Source organism: Trichomycterus rosablanca, chromosome 5 (assembly GCF_030014385.1).
Source record: "Trichomycterus rosablanca isolate fTriRos1 chromosome 5, fTriRos1.hap1, whole genome shotgun sequence".
In the NCBI taxonomy this organism is placed as follows: Eukaryota; Metazoa; Chordata; class Actinopteri; order Siluriformes; family Trichomycteridae; genus Trichomycterus; species Trichomycterus rosablanca.
The window spans coordinates 12,633,828-12,650,584 of NC_085992.1; the positions used below are offsets into that span (position 1 = coordinate 12,633,828).

The window sequence follows — 16,757 nt, forward strand, 5'->3', positions numbered from 1 at the left end:
ATTTTGAGGGAAGAATAAATTTACACTGTTATATAAGCTGCACACAGACTACTTTTCATTGTGTCAAAGTGTCATTTTGTCAGTGTTGTCCCATGAAAAGATATACTTAAATATCTGCAGAAATGTGAGGGGTGTACTCACTTTTGTGATACACTGTATATATATATTTATATGTATATATATATGTATATATATATGTATATGTATATATATATGTGTATATATATATATATATATATATATATATATATACATATATACATATAAATATATATATATCATGATTTAGGATTGTGTATACTGCAGTTGCCATTTTTTTATAGAGACATTGTATTGTAATGTATGTAAATCGTTATTTAATAAAAGCAGTCATTTTCCATGTAACCTGATTCTGTTTTCTGAGGGAAGGATTGGCAGACAGGGTGGGATAAGATGGGGGGATACTGGTAATAAGCCGAAACTGGGCCGAGTCAGGTACTTACGGCATACATCTGGCTCAAACTAGGCCGTATTATGGCTTGCCGGTCGAGGGCCGATTCATTTGAGCCGTATCTCAGCCGTAACACTCGGCCGAGTCCGGGCCGAGTTATTCCCAGACTCGGGCCATAAATATCGGGCCGCGCTGCGGCCGTGATTCACAACCGAGACAACGCCGACTCGGCGCGCCGGCATCGGGCCGACTGGTTTTTTTCCGGCATGCGCGATTCGGGCCGCTTGTGGGCCGATACAATTTTGCTAGCTGGGATACGGGTCACAAATTCTGACTGCAAATGGGTACTCAATTATTGGTTTTATATTAATTATTTTCTGTATGTTTCCTTACAGTAAACATGAACAATTGAACACTACAGAACTGTTAATCTTTGGGACACTTGTACATCTACAACCTATTTAACTTACAAAATGACTCGCAACACTGCATACACTGGTCTTTCACATTCATTTTTCATTTCTTATTTATATATATATTTTTTTTTCTATAGTTTTTATACTGCACAGAACTCTGCACCTTTAACCCATAATGTGAACTGCACATGCTAATTGTTTACAGGTATGAATGTGTGAAAGTGTGTTAGAGTATATATGTGTGTGTGTGTGTGTGTGTAAGACTGTCCTTATTGTATTTATCGTGCACTGCTAGCATCTGTATAACCAAAGTCAAATTCCTTGTGTGTGTGAGCATACTTGGAAAATAAAGTCTGATTCTGATTCAGTAACGTGTGCCAAAGTGTTATTTATTTAGTATGTGTATATGCGGCCATCGAATCAGTTCTGTGCACTGTCACAGTCTGGTTTGGAGCAGCTACAGTACAACACAGGAACAGACTGCAGCGACTGGTAAAGTCAGCTGAAAAAAATCATTGGTGCTCCTCTGCCCTCTCTCCAGGACTTGTACTCTTCAAGGACCAAGAAACGGGCAGAGAAAATTATTACTGACTCCTCACACCCTGGCCATAGCTGCATTCAACCCCTCCCCTCCGGCAGGCGCTACAGGTCAATCCACACTAAAACCACCAGATTCAAGAGCAGTTTCTTCCCACAGGCCATCTCCCTCATAAACAAATAAATGACTGACACTACAGACCTAAGCGCAAAAATATTCACCTGCTGCCAATTGACTACACTGTAGTACTCATGCTACATGCTGTGCACTTTACTGTTTTGTAAATATTCCACATGCTAAATTACATATCTGTATATAGTCTTATAGTTTGTATATTTTTAGTTTAATGTTCAATGTTTAATGTATACATTGCTTGTACACTGTATTAATACTAGAGAGATACCATCAGCCGGAAGCAAATTCCTTGTGTTTATCCACATACTTGGCCAATAAATCTGATTCTGATTCTGATTGACCAACGTTGCCTCTTTTCCCATATTTATGTAGCTAAAATGCTAAGCTAATGCTCTTCTTCGTGCCTTTTTGCAGATTTTGGAGGGTCACAGATTTCGGTGTAACACCGCGCAATGAAAAGCCTTTTTTCTCACTTATGATTGGAACGACTCTTCGATTGGCTTCCGAGCAGTTTATGCTGTTGCACAAGTAGCGGATAGATTCCAAACCGATATGTCTTGTAAATGTAGTGCACTAGGAAAGGGTGTAAACTCCGTATAGAAGAATACTGATGTACTTCGAGTAGTGTACCTAAGTAGTCAAGATGGAGTAATTTGGCACTCAAATTCTGAGGCGTTTCTGAAGTGGAGGTAAACGTGAACTATTTAAAGGTTTATTCTTATTATCTGTATGTATTTATGATATTTTACTCGTAGGTAAATCTCACGATATACTGTTTTTATTACTTTTAATTCACTTCCGTTCAGTTGTCCTTTTTAATCGACTACTTTTAAAGTAAGTTCCGTGCATTCCTCTTCTGACCGTCGATATGAACATACTCTCTATCCACTGCTCAATATAACATGGCAATGTTAATTCAGACGTTGCAAATTTTAGTGGTTCTTGTTTATTTTTTCTGCTATTTTGCTGTTTATTCTTACTATTAAAACTCCATGGTGAAGTTCAGTATGTGATGGGTACAGAACACTGTGACATTTATTTACATTTGCTTCTATATGTAGTATACACATGGATACAGTTTAATAGTTTACACACAGGGACAGGTTTGTCAGTGTTAGGTTTTTAGCTCTGTAATATTTTTAAAAGCTTTTTGTAGGCATCAATTTTCAAGTTTCATTTTCAGATTTAATGGCAGATTGGAGAAGCCCAGAGATGTTAAGTGATCAATGACAGATGTTGACTTAATGACAGTGGTCCGAGAAATGACAAGCCACGAACCGTCTCCAGGTGGTTGGGCGACCAAGACTCATCTATGCCAGAGAACATTAGGACTATGGCGTCTGGTACAGACCAAGAGATCTGCTTACATTTTAGATTACTTTAATACTTGTGATAAGGTGATTGTGTCACAACACACTGCATCAACCCTTCTGTGTAGTCGCAGACCAGTCAAAGTGCCCATGCAAACTCCTGTCCATCACAAGCACCTATAGTGTGGATATTTACATCAAAACCTTGACATTGAAACAACTAAAAAAAGGTCCAACCAAATCCTGTTTTCTCTAAGGTCATGTGAACGGCAGGATATGTGCATTGTTTCCCTGGGGAAGAATTCTGAAACCAGTTGAATCATTTAAGTTGCTGTATGTATTTTTTTAACTCAACACATTTAGTCATATTTTGTTCATTCAGTCAAAGAAGTGTTTTCTTAAATTCTTTTGTTACAGAAACAGGACATTTGCAGAAATCATTGAACTCCCAAGACTGCTATGATTCCTATTTACAAGTGTATATCAAACTTTTGACCTTCTATATACACCAGTGAGGCATAACATTATAACCACCTTCCTAACTGCAACTGTGATGCACTGTGTATTCTGACACCTTTCTATCAGAACCAGCATTAACTTCTTCAGCAATTTGAGCTACAGTAACTCGTCTGTTGGATCGGACCACACGGGCCAGCCTTTGCTCCCCATGTGCATCAGTGAGCCTTGGCCGCCCATGACCCTGTTGTCGGTTTACCACTGCAGACCTGGAACACCCCACAAGAGGTGCAGTTTTGGAGATGCTCTGACCCAGTCATCTAGCCATCACAATTTAGCCCTCGTCAAACTCACTAAAAATCTTAAGCTTGCCCATTTTTCCTGCTTCTAACATATCCCACCCATTAAAAGGTGCCGTGATGAAGAGATAATCAGTGTTATTCACTTCACCTGTCAGTGGTCATAATGTTATGCCTGGTCGGTGTATAACAAGTCGTGGTCAAAATAGTGGAAATATTATATAAAATGCTTCATAAAATAAAGTAATGGGAGCCGCTCAGGTGGCGCAGCGGTAAAAACACACGCTGGAACCAGAGCTGGGATCTCGAATACATCGTATCGAATCTCGGCTCTGCCTTGCCGGCTGAGGCTGAGCGGCCACATGAACAACGATTGGCCTGTTGTTCAGATGGGGTCTCTCTCTCATGACTGGTGCAATTACGACCTCTGCTGGCTGATTGATGGCGCCTGCACAGAGATGAGAAAAGAGTGCTCTCAGGGTGTGTCCCTCCGTACACGCAGCTAAGCTGCACTGCACTCGTCAAAGTGTAGGTGATGAGATGCATACGGCATGCTGCCTACGTGTGGGAGGGGGCGGGGTTAGCTCCGTTCTCCTCAATCAGAGCAGGGATCAGCATTGGTGGAGAGGAAGCATGATGCAACGGGGTAGTTGGACACGCTAAAAAGGGAGAACATGCATAAAGATAATATTAAATAAATAAAATAAAGTAATGAAATATAGGGTAAGTTTATAATGTTGAAGGGTAAGTGACAACGTGATGATCCATAGCTTGGAGTAAAGTGCACAAAACACTGACCCCTTAGCAATAGAAAAATATAGTTTGTTCAGGCAGACCATTCTTACCAGACTAATTACATGTGTATAGATTTGTGTTTAGAGAAAAATGTTCAAAATTACAGATCCTCTAGCTGTTAAGTACAGCATCTCCTCGCATGTTTTCATTTCAAGATGATCCCACCAGAGGCTACACTAAATGATGCATTTTTCTTTCTATTAGTAGTGACCAGTATCATGGATTCTCTTGAAGACACCTTCAGGACCCTCTCGATCTCCAGACGACTGCAGCCACAGGAACCATCGTACATCCTGGATTTGGCCTTGTCACCCAAATCTGGCACTGAACTGATAGCAGCGAGCTTTTCAAATCATGTTGTTCGCCTACACAGCAAAGAGACCCTGCGAGTTTGGGGAGAATACACCGGCCACACGGGCTCAGTGTTCGGGGTTCGATTCTCTCCATCCTCACCAGATGTGCTGTTTACTGGCTCTTCTGATGGGACGATACGGTGCTGGGACGTACGTCAGCCCGGATCCTCGGCGGTTCGAGCGTTCAGGAGCAAGCCGGATCATTCCTACTGCTCGTTTGACATTAGCTGTAATGGTTCGGTAGTGTGTGCTGGAACAGAGCAGGTGGACGAGGACAGCTTCCTTGTTTTCTGGGATGCACGAATGGCGGGAGATGGAAGTGGGGGTGGAGCCAAAAAGGAAGGTCTGCTGGGGGTGTACTCGGAGTCTCACAGCGATGACATCACAGCTGTGTGCTTCCACCCGACCGTGGCAGACAGGCTGGCTTCGGGTTCCACTGACGGCCTGGTAAACGTGTTCGATTTGAGTTCGGGAGAAGAAGACGATGCTCTTATTACTACCTGCAACTGCGACTCGTCTGCTAGCGCCCTCTGCTGGTCAGGTTGGTACTTTGGGACAGTCCAGGATTACAGATGATTTTAAATAAACCATTCTTTGGATACATCAGATAAATTAGAGTTATTTAAATCACAACTAGCATACATAACTACGTTTGTTTGTCTGTTTATTAGGATTTTAACGTCATGTTTTACACTCTTTGGTTACATTCATGACAGAATTGTCTTGGACAATTCAGTGTCTCCAATTCACCACACTTGCATGTCTTTTAACTGTGGGAGGAAACCGAAGCCCCCGGAGGAAACCCACGCAGACACAGGGAGAACATGCAAACTCCACACAGAAAGGACCCGGACCGCCCCACCTGGGGATCAAACCCAGGACCTTCTTGCTGTGAGGCAACAGTGCTACCTACTTAGCCACAGTGCCACCCAGCATACATAACAGTTACTAGTTAAGCAGCAATGACAACTAGATTGGGTATGTATACCCATCAGGCATTACTTATAAATGACTTGTAAAGATCTATTTTGTGGCCTGTCCAAGGGTTTCTTATGACTTTCCAATCGTAATGTGTTTTACACTCAATCACAGAACAGTTGCAGAAAACCCAAGTGTAATATAAGAAGTGCATGTAATTTTTTGACTTCTAACTGTAAGCTCCAGACCAGACCTGCTGAATGTTTTAAAAGTTAAATGTATCCAAATATTTTTCAACTGGCAGGTAAAAGTGCAGATCAGCTCCTGTGTCTGACTCATGATGAAGGTCTCTATCTTTGGGATTTGGCTCGACTGGACGGCGAGGACTCGTTCACTCTCTTCAGCTCATCAGACGCCCGGACTCTCGTCCCTCTATCCGAAGGAAATTCACTGGACTACCTGATAGGAGGAACGTGGTTGGAAGAGGAAGGCCGTCTCTTCCTACTGGGTGGATCCCACAGTGGAGCGCTCCACCTGCTGGACTGCAGTGGGACTGGATTGAAGTTGGTAACATCACTGAAAGGTGGACATTCATCCACCGTCAGGTGTTTCCAGTGGGACGGTTTGATGGGGTGTTTGCTGACGGGAGGTGAGGACGGACAGCTGCTGCAGTGGAAGGCGGAGTGGAAGGTGGAGGAGATCAGTGTGGGAAAGAAGGAGAATCTGAAGAGCGTCTCATCCATGCAGCACAAAACTAAAGCACACAGACAGCAGGTCATTAAGAGCGAGAAAAAGAAGAGTGATTAGACCAGCATTTCTAAAATTAACTCTCTCTCTCTTGCCTAATTTTAATAAATTCTGTTGGACTGTATAATTTTTTATTATTATTGATATTTTATCATGAGTTAAGGTCAGTGGTTTACATACTGTACACTTGTAGGAGGTTTCTTCAAAAAGTTTTTTTTAATTCTATTTATTAAGAATTTTAAAAACAAACTACATCACTTTTCTACACCATCACCTTCCTTTGCGATGCATTTTTCTCAGCGTCATACCAACTTTTTAATGCCATCAGCACAAACTGCTTTTGGTTGAGCGTGTAGCCACTGATGCACCACTGCTTTCACATCATCATCACATGAACATTTCTTCCCCTTAAAGCTTCTTTGAGCATACAAACAGGTGGAAATCAGATGGTGCTAAATCCGGACTATAAGCTCTCTCTCAGTCTCTCAGACCCGACCAATTACCACTCCTCCCACCCTCACCGCTTCCAACCAAAATATAAAAGTGCAGAAACTTTTTGAAGATCCTTCGTTATTGTATTTCACTTTTTACCTTTAATATAAAACCACTGACTATTAATTAATATAAAATTTTCGGGTTTGAATAAATTTTGTGTCTCTCTGGTAGGGCTGGGTGGTATGATGGTACATTTGGTATACTGTCTTTGATTCCTCATACCGTATTTCAAATACCACCATACTGTAGCGTAATTAATACAACAGCTGTAGGCTTCAGTAGGCAGCAAATCATACAATATCCCGCTATAGACAGTCAAGAAATAAGTTTTCAGAGCAATAATTAAAACAATAGATTTCGGGTTTGCCTTACAGGGCGAAAATCAATGTTATAAGCGAACTGGAAGCAGAGGTATATAAAGTCTGTGGTCAAGTTGTACAGTGGAGTTTGCAAACATCATTTTATTTGTTAAAGGGAGAGCTGAGGGTAATTGTACAATACTTAAATATTAAATAAACAGAAAATTTTTATTTATTGCAACTGTTTCACACGTACTGATTTCATCATATATTATGTCATTTTGTGGGGCCAAGCAAAGCTTATAGATCTAAAAACCATTATATACATGGTGAAATTAAACTTTTTTTATTCTATGTATTTATGTCATACAAAATAAAACATACTGTGATATATCGTGAAACCGTCAGTATCTTAAAAAATACAGTGAAGCAAATTTTTTTGGTCATACCGCCCAGCCCTACACTCTGGGATAAAGTTGTGGAATGGCATATTGAAAGGTTAGGAGACAGATCCAGAAAACTTACAGAGGCTTTATCGATCATTTTAAGTACTGTTTAGTGCATTTTGAAGAGCAAAGAGTATGGCACCACCGTCACCTCGTCAAGATCAGGCTGTCTTTTCAAACTAGTGACCGAATCAGGAGGATATTGTATAGCAAAGCTACCAGGAGGCCACTGGCAGCTTTAATTAAGTAAAGATTTGCAATTACAAGTGACTGAGATTGGTTGGAATGTCACAAGCAACAATCTCACAAGTCTAACAGGGCTGGCCTGTATGGTAAGTGCCACTTTGAGTCTTGTTTGCACTTCAGATGCAAGGTGGCAAAAGGTTTTATGGTCAGATGAGATCAGTAAAAAACTGTGCAGCTGATTAGGACAGTATTGTATGAGGATTAGATTCACTGTTGCTCACCACAAATATGACAGAAATGATCCCAGTCTTGGTGTGCAGTGCTAGTAGAGACATATTTGAACAGACCAATGGCTGTAATTAAAGCAAAATGAGGCTCCAAGTCGTAAAGTATTAAAGGACTGGTCTCTTTTCTAACCATGTTATTCATTCATTTTTATTTATTTCTAATAAGTGTTTGGAACTGTTCCTGGGTTCTTGTTGCCCGAATGTGTAAATAAAGCTCAAGTATATATGTGGATAGAAGATATCCTTTATTTGTCATATATACATATACAGGTGTACAGTACAATGAAATTCTTTCTTCGCATATCCCATCTTGTTTGAAAGCTGGGGTCAGAGCGCAGGGTCAGCCATTGTACGGCATCCCTGAAGCAAACAGGGTTAAGGGCCTTGCTCAAGGACCCAACAGTGGCTGCATAGCAGAGCCTGGATTTGAACCGCCAATCTTCCGGTTGATAGCTCAAAGCTCTACCCACTAGGCTACCACTGTCCCTATATGTATTCGTAATGGGTTTTGATTTTAGGCTGTAAAAAAGAGTTTTTAAAATGAGGTGTTTGAATTATTGGAACACATTTCTGTTCAAAGAAAAATAGAATTTCCCTAGTGTTTATTTTTACTTTTTTTTTTTTTATGAAAACATTAGCTGGGTCAAAAACATACAGTGAAAAAACCTATTAATTTGATGGTGTTAAAACCCTAATCTGAGTAATTGAGTAACTTGGCCACAATGACCAGAAGTAGGTTTGTAGAAGGTGTTTAAACCCAGCAACAAAACACCTACTGTCAGGCATGATACTGGTAGTATTATAGTTGTAGTATTATACTCTGGGGTTGTTTTGCTGCCAGTCTACCTAATGCTCTACAAGATGAATGTTTCAGCATGACAATGTCCCAAAACGCACGTCACACATGGCTTCGGAATGGCTATATCAGGCTAAGATTACATTTTTTGGAAGTCCTGACCTCAGCCTTTTATAAATAAGAGTATACTGTTCCTCCATTAAGGTCCTTTTGGTGTGAAAGCTTAAACATGATTAATCAGTGAACATCACTTTGTTGATGCCCAGTCTGAGCAACAGCTTGTGTTACAGTAGTCTAGCATCTAGGGTGGCATGGTGGCTCAGTGGATATCACTGTTGCCTCACAGCAAGAAGGTCCTGGGTTTGATCCCCAGGTGGGGCGGTCCTGGTCCTGTGTGGAGTTTGCATGTTCTCCCCGTGTCTGTGTGGGTTTCCTCTGGGAGCTCTGTTTTCTCCCACAGTCCAAAGACATGCAAGTGAGGTGAATTGGAAATACTAAATTGTCCATGACTGACATTAAACCATTTCTGTCATGAATGTAACCAAAGTGTAGAACATGATGTTAAAATCCTAACAAACAAACCTTTATATTTTAATAACTTTTCAGAAGGGTGGCCTGACCTAGGTAGTGTTATTTGTTCTCCAGTTTTTATCATATACCAAATTGAGGTCCAAGTTATGAGCAGCAACTGAGATTATTTGATCCATGATTTTTTTTTGCTTTTAATTAAAATGTTCCAACCATACCAATAAACCTCACATAGAGATAATCTGTGTATCTGTGTAATTAAGTAATTAACAGCAGGTTATCAATTTTATACATATACACTAAATAGCCAAAAATATGTAAACACCCTGTCTTATGATTGAATATAGCTGTTTCTGCCGCAGGGTGGCACGGTGGCTCAGTGCGTAGCACTGTCGCCTCACAGCAAGAAGGTCCTGGGTTCGATCCCCAGGTGGGGAGGTCCGGGTCCTTTCTGTGCGGAGTTTGCATGTTCCGTGCCTGTGTGGGTTTCCTCCGGGAGCTCTGGTTTCCTCCCACAGTCCAAAAACATGCACTCAAGTTGATTGGAGACACTGAATTGCCTCCTTGTATGTGTGTCTGCCCTGCGATGGACTGGTGCCCCGTCCAGGGTGTTACTGTGTGCCTTGCACCCACTGAAAAGCTGGGATAGGCTCCAGCACCTCTCGTGACCCTAACTGGATAAGCGGTTAAGACAATGACAGTGAGAGTGTTTCTGCCGCATACATTACTAACATTACTAGTAATCTGCCGCATACATTACTAATGTGTAAACAACGTTATATAAGGTACATTTATGCTTTTAACATTGTGGAAACCTCTGAGCATAAAGCAAGGTTTATAAAGACATGGTTTGACTAGTTGTGTGCAAAAGAGCTGTTGCCTATACAGAGCCCTGATCACAACCCAACTAAACCCTTTTGAATGGATTAATCAAACTGGGATTGCCATCCATGCCTTCTTATCCTATATCAGTGGTCACCCTGACCTCACTGACTCTATTGACTGAATGGGCACAAATTCCCACAGATACACCAAAGTCTTGTAGAACGGATTCCCAAAAGAGTGGATGATATTAAAGAAAAGAGGGAGCAATTCACTATAAAAGCCCATGGTTTGGGAATGGAATGTCCAACAAGCTCATAGATAGGTGCCCAATGCTTGTCCATATGGTATATGTTTAATTTTTAAATTCGAGTATGTAGGTCGTCATTGACTTCAGGGTTTTATTGCTTTTTTTATTTACTCATTCAGGTTTTTGTTCAGACCTTCTATAAACTTCTTCTTCCTCGGCCTTTGTCCCGTTCAGTTGCGGGGTCGGCTCTCGTCGGATCATGATCCGCATTGATTTGGCACAATTTTTACGCCGGATGCCCTTCCTGACACAACCTATTTTATCCAGGCTTGGGACCGGCACTACAATGCAATGGTTTGTGGATCTAGCGGCTAGGTATCTATAGGACAATTCAGTGTTTCCAATTAGCCTGGTGGCATATTTTTGGACTGTGGGAGGAAACCCATGCGGACACGGGGAGAACATGCAAACTCCGCACAGAAAGGACCCGGACCGCCCCACCTGGGGATCGAACCCAGGACCTTCTTGCTGTGAGGCGACAGTGCTACCCACTAAGCCACCGTGCCGGTCAGACCTTCTATAAACCATGGACCTTATTCAAGTTTCACTTCATGTATGGATTTATTTTTGTTATATATTTCTGATGTCATGACCAACAGTTTTTACCCACAGGCAGTCAGGCTTGTGAACAAACATGGACTGTCACATACACAACTTACTTCATGAACATTGAACCTCCTCTACAATGCACTATTGCACATTAATATGACTGCTGCTACTTGCACATAATGTTGCATAATTTGCACCTTATATGACTGCTGCTATGTGTCTTTTTTACTGCCTTAGTTTATTTCTATTTTTATTCCTTTGTATATAAAAAGTTGTTTTATAGTTTAAATTGATATATTTTTAAAAGTTTTTATACTAAGTTTTTATTCTGTTAGTTTAATTTAAGTAAGAATTTCATTGTACAGTGTAACTGCTGGTTCTTCTGTGCACATGACAATAAATCTCTTGAATCTCTTAAATCTTGAATGTCATGGATGTGTTGGGGGAATGTTATTGACACTGGACAGCATAAAAGTGAATGCATAAGATTCTTCAGGACAAAACATATGAATTAGAGGGTCATTCTTTAAAGTTACGAGACATTATAGAACCTTCATTCATTAATTTTACTTATCGTTTAAGTAAAGTACTGTCCAGATTAGTGTGGGCACACCAAGACAAAAGGCAAAACACATTAACCAATCTTCTTTTTAACTCACTCATCAGGGGGTAGTGTAAAGTAGCAAATTAACTAGTTTTGTGAAATATACTTAGAATACGAGCTAATGGAGAGAACATGCCAAACTCTTTACAGAAAGTGTTAAATTAAGTTAAAAGCCAGGTCCCCAAGACCCATGGTGCTGTGGCGTCCATGTCGTCCAGTTCTTTACACCACCAAAGTGACGCCCCGAATAAAGTTATGAAAGCCCACAATAAAGTTATGAAAATAAAATTCGTTTATTTACTTATTTGTAACAGATTCAGTTGGTCACAGAAAGAAAACAAAAGCAGAAACCATTAAAATCACAGAATAATTTAATTAAATATACAAACACACTCGGACATCCCTGAGTGTTTTCCCTCTCCCTGTGTACTCGCCAACCTACTTTTCTTTTACCTTTCTTGCATGATTGACACTGATTTCGTCCAATCGTATTTCGGCAAATCTTCAAACCGACCAATCGGCGGCGGCAGGCGGAAACCAAAGCAGCAGGCCCAAACTGAACTGTGTGTTGTGTGGCATGGATTCAGCCCAGTAATATTGACAATAGGGTTAAACCGGATTGCCCTAAAAATCAAATAAATAAAGAAGAAGAACCAAAATAAGCACGGGGTGCATAATACTGGATACGATTTCTATCAACAATCAGGGTTTTATCTGATTTTTAATGCATGCATTGATGGGACGCGAAGGATTATTTCACTAGAAGGCACCAGTTTTGTGGGATTGGCCACCTTAAGGCCAGGATTGCATTATTTTGTTTTGGTTTTTTTTTCCTGTTTGGACTATGGTTGTTTTTGGATGACTTTAACAGATTGGAAGCATTTACAGTGTGTAATTAAATAAAGCGCTTTTAAAGAAGGATCACTGTTTGTAATCAACGAAGCACAGAGGATCAAGGTAAAAAGTTGGTTACACTTTGTTCTTTTTATTAGTATTTTTTAATTATGTGGACGTGCTTAATTTACTTCAATTATTCCTATTTCGTTATCATGTGTGAGATTTATATTAATGTAATATCGTTTCAGTGCTGTTTAATTTAGCTAACTAGGCGAGATGCTTTAGCTTTACGGTGTGTGTTGCTGTTTCAAATTGCAAGGTATTGTACTAGATAGTGCGTCAAAATAGCTTTAGTAGTTCACTGATTAGGGCCTCTGTGTAGGGCGAGTTGTGTAATTTGGTACGAAGCCGCGATTGTATGCTAGCTTTTAGCTCATTGGCAACTACCGCTCTGTGTAACATGAATGAATGTCCCTGAATATGTAAATTTTAACCTTTTGGTACTATTTAGCTTTACTTTTTATTTTATTTTACTTAATAGGGCATTTTTTTCAAAGACTTAAGTCAGTATTTACGCTTATACATTTAACGTTAGCTGTTAGCTTAGCATAGCGCTGGAGGATGCAAGAATGTTCGTTAGTTTTTAAACGACTCGTTCATTAACACTACTGATGTGCATCTAGTGTCATTCGTCAGTATTATTCTTCTTTTTAAATATGTTGATGTATATTGTCTTGTTTGATTTATAATTCAGTTGGAGTTTGGATGCCAATAATTGTGATTCTAGGCCTCGGTTCAACCAGACCGGTTTCTCACATAGCATAACTCATTTGATTCCCAATGTCTCCAAGTTGTTTACATAGTGCACTAGATAGAGTGCATATATTTATTATTTCTATACACTATATAGTGCACGTATGTGGTTAGTATGAAGCCAATTGGGATTTAGCCTTGGAAATAAGTTATTGAAATGTTGAATGCTGTAGTATAGGAGTGCTGAACTCACTTTCTATTCGAGCCCAGCTATGCAACATAAATTTACTCTACAAAACACAACAGACAACCATGACAATGAGTGTTATAATAAAGTAGAATATATGCAGTGATAAACCAGTAAAGCAGAACAGCTCCAAGATGCACTGAGCTCCAAAGATTAATATCCAAGCAAATGCTATAATGAAAAACGAGCACTTATTTAAGTGCTTCCCATCTATATAATCTTGATACCTCACACCATAGTGTCAAGTTAAGTCTACAAACACTTTTTGGTGGTAATTACATGCATTTGGACAGAATGCTTCAGATACAGAGCATTCACAGCCTAATCTATATTAACTAACATCTTCATAATTTTACTATTGGTTGACCAAATGTCTGATTGCCTGTTCATCATGTGGATGGGATTGTAGCTCAGATGAAGATATGTCGTCTTGTTTGCAGGAGGGAAGCCTTAATTTAAACATCACCCAAGATGTCATTGTGGACTGCCAAAGAAACTAAAGTTAGCTGTCATGAAATATGACTGCACTACCACCTTACATTCTGATCAAGTGATTTGCCATCCAACATTATTCAATGTAATTGATTAGTTTACTGAATTTGATTCGAGATATGAACTCATAAAGTCGAGATTTCAGCTTTGGCGTGTTGGCGTGTTTTACTGCTGCACCACCCAAGCTCCCCTAACAATTAATTTGTGAATGAACTTAGATCTTTGAGCGTATTCCCAGGCGTGTTGGGTTTATTGGGTTAGAAAGGTTTAAATATTTCAATGTAGACATTGCTTTAATTACATTAATATAATTAAACTTTGTGCTGTAAGTTTATTTTGTTATACAACAGTGTAATTATGATGTTAGTGTATCATTTTGTTCTTAGCTGTGAGCTATGGAAAAATCTAAAAAGTTGTTTATTAAATTATAGCACAGTATGTGAGCAGGACAAAATCAACCCTCAGTAGCTTTCTACATTTTCAACTAAATGAAATCTTAAAAGCATTTTATTCTCCTTGTGAGTATTAAACTGTAGGTTTTAAACTGATTTAAATTGACGTAGTTGCTGATCTCTTAATAACAGAGTTTTGTTTATTTTGTATTTAATTGTATTGTATGAGGGACACCTTAGGGATGGGGTTGGGAATCTCTGGAATAAAGGGTGTGATGCTTATTCCCTACAGCACAGTACGCCTTTCAATAACTTACATCCTAATATAAACTATTCAATAATGCTCTAAATAGTTTTGCGTTCCACTTTATTAGGAATAGTATCTGAATAGTAGGAAGAACTCACATTACTCTCAGAATATCTTTAAGGCATGGATTTCAATAGGGGTTGGAAACATTACCATTTTGGTCCATGTTGGCACTAGTGCATCACAATTGCTGCAGATGTGTCAGCAGCATGTTCATGCTTTGAATCTTCCTTTTGACCACATCCCAGAAATGTTATATTGGATTGAAATCTGGCGACTAGGGAGGCCACTGAGGCACAGTAAAGATATGATGATGGAGCCAGTTTGAGATGACCATAATCTAGTTCAGATGAAACACCTATATCTGTCACATACACCGATCAGCCATAATATTAAAGCTACCTCCTTGTTTCTACACTCATTGTCCATTTTATTAGCCCCACTTACCATATAGGAGCACTTTGTAGTTCTACAATTATTGACTGTAGTCCATCTGTTTCTCTACATATCTTTTTTTTAGCCTGCTTTCACCCTATTTTGCAATGGTCAGGACCCCCACAGAAGAACCACAGAGCAGGTATTATTCAGGTGGTGGATCATTCTCAGCACTGCAGTGACACTGACATGGTGGTGGTGTGTTAGTGTGTGTTGTGCTGGTATGAGTGGATGAGACACAGCAGCGCTGCTGGAGTTTCTGAGTACTGTGTCCACTCACTGTCCACTCTATTAGACACTCCTACCTAGTTGGTCCACCTTGTAGACGTAAAGTCAGAGACGATCGCTCATCTGTTGCTGCTGTTTGAGTTGGCCATCTTCTAGACCTTCATCAGTGGTCACAGGACGCTGCCCACGGGGCGCTGTTGGCTGGATATTTTTGGTTGGTGGACCACAGTCCAGCAGTGACAGTGAGGTGTTTAAAAACTCCATCAGCAGGTCTTATCCACTCATAGCAGCACAACACACACTAACACACCACCACCATGTCAGTGTCACTGCAGTGCTAAGAATGATCCACCACCTAAATAATACCTACTCTGTGGGGGTCCTGACCATTGAAGAACAGGGTGAAAGCAGGCTAAAAAGGTATGTAGAGAAACAGATGGACTACAGACAGTAATTGTAGAACTACAAAGTGCTTCTATATGGAAGGGGAGCTGATAAAATGGACAGGGAGTGTAGAAACAAAGCTGGGGTCAGAGCACAGGGTTAGCTAATGTACGGCGCCCCGAAGCTGAGAGGTTGAGGGTCTTGCTCAAAATTCCCAGTGGTGGCTGCATGGCAGAGCTGGGACTTACACTCACAACCTTCCAATGACTATTAGGCAACTGACTTGTACTTAGTGACACAGTAATCATGCAATTAAGGGGCCTGAAGAACCATTACACCATTACCTTCCTAAACTGTTAAGGTAGGTTAAGTCTAGAAACATATGCTTTTTATACCAAATTCTGCACCTGCACGTTGCAGCAAAATACAAGATTTATCAGACCAGCCTGTCTGGTTTGGGTGAGCCTGTGTCTACTGTAGCTTCAGATAACTGGTCTTTACTGACATTTATGGGTTTTGTGGTTGTAGCTCATTTGTCTTGAGGTTCAACATGTGCATTCTGATCACTACATGTCTTTTATATTTTGCTGAATGATGAACACATGCCTGATGAAAGCAAAGTTTGTAATGTCGTTCCGAGTCATGGTAAGGTGTTAACACACTACAGGAAATGCTGAGCATTTTTACATGTTGAGTGTTGTTCTGATTCATGATGATTATCAGATGGTTCAGTGGAGCTTTTCAGAAGCACCGTGAATCTACTTGCAGTGTCATAATATAGATGGTGTTTAGTTCAAGCTAAAATTATGTTGGAAAAATAATCAGTGTAACTTGTTGGAGTCAAAAAACATCTCCTACCTTTAATGATAAGTGTGGGTGGCTGATCCATTTTAGCAAAATGTATTTCAGGTGTCTTGATGTCTGTCAGAATCTTCAATTTTTACCTTGCAGACACAATCCAGT

At 40.1% G+C, this 16,757-nt stretch overlaps 2 protein-coding genes across 3 annotated transcripts in view; both read left to right on the plus strand.

Moving 5' to 3' along the window:
• Positions 1-3,138: 3,138 nt before the first annotated feature.
• Positions 3,139-7,581, plus strand: wdr89 (WD repeat domain 89). Its single transcript, XM_062994919.1, has 3 exons — positions 3,139-3,162; positions 4,584-5,273; positions 5,955-7,581. Exons 2-3 carry the CDS (start codon positions 4,598-4,600, stop codon positions 6,455-6,457), a joined length of 1,179 nt encoding a protein of 392 aa, XP_062850989.1. The 5' UTR covers positions 3,139-3,162; positions 4,584-4,597; the 3' UTR covers positions 6,458-7,581.
• A 4,705-nt stretch (positions 7,582-12,286) lies between these two features.
• Positions 12,287-16,757, plus strand: part of ppp2r5eb (protein phosphatase 2, regulatory subunit B', epsilon isoform b) — a 36,879-nt gene continuing 32,408 nt past the window's right edge. For both annotated transcript variants that reach the window (XM_062995734.1, XM_062995733.1), the window contains exon 1: positions 12,287-12,676. The gene's annotated coding sequence lies outside the window, so the exon portion shown is untranslated. The remainder of the gene's footprint in view (positions 12,677-16,757) is intronic.

Excerpts from the sequence above, each read along its gene's own strand:
- wdr89 (XM_062994919.1), top strand. The coding sequence starts at position 4,598 with ATGGATTCTCTTGAAGACACCTTCAGGACCCTCTCGATCTCCAGACGA. Across the intron at positions 5,274-5,954 it reads TAGCGCCCTCTGCTGGTCAG|GTAAAAGTGCAGATCAGCTC; the intron begins GTTGGTACTTTG and ends TTCAACTGGCAG.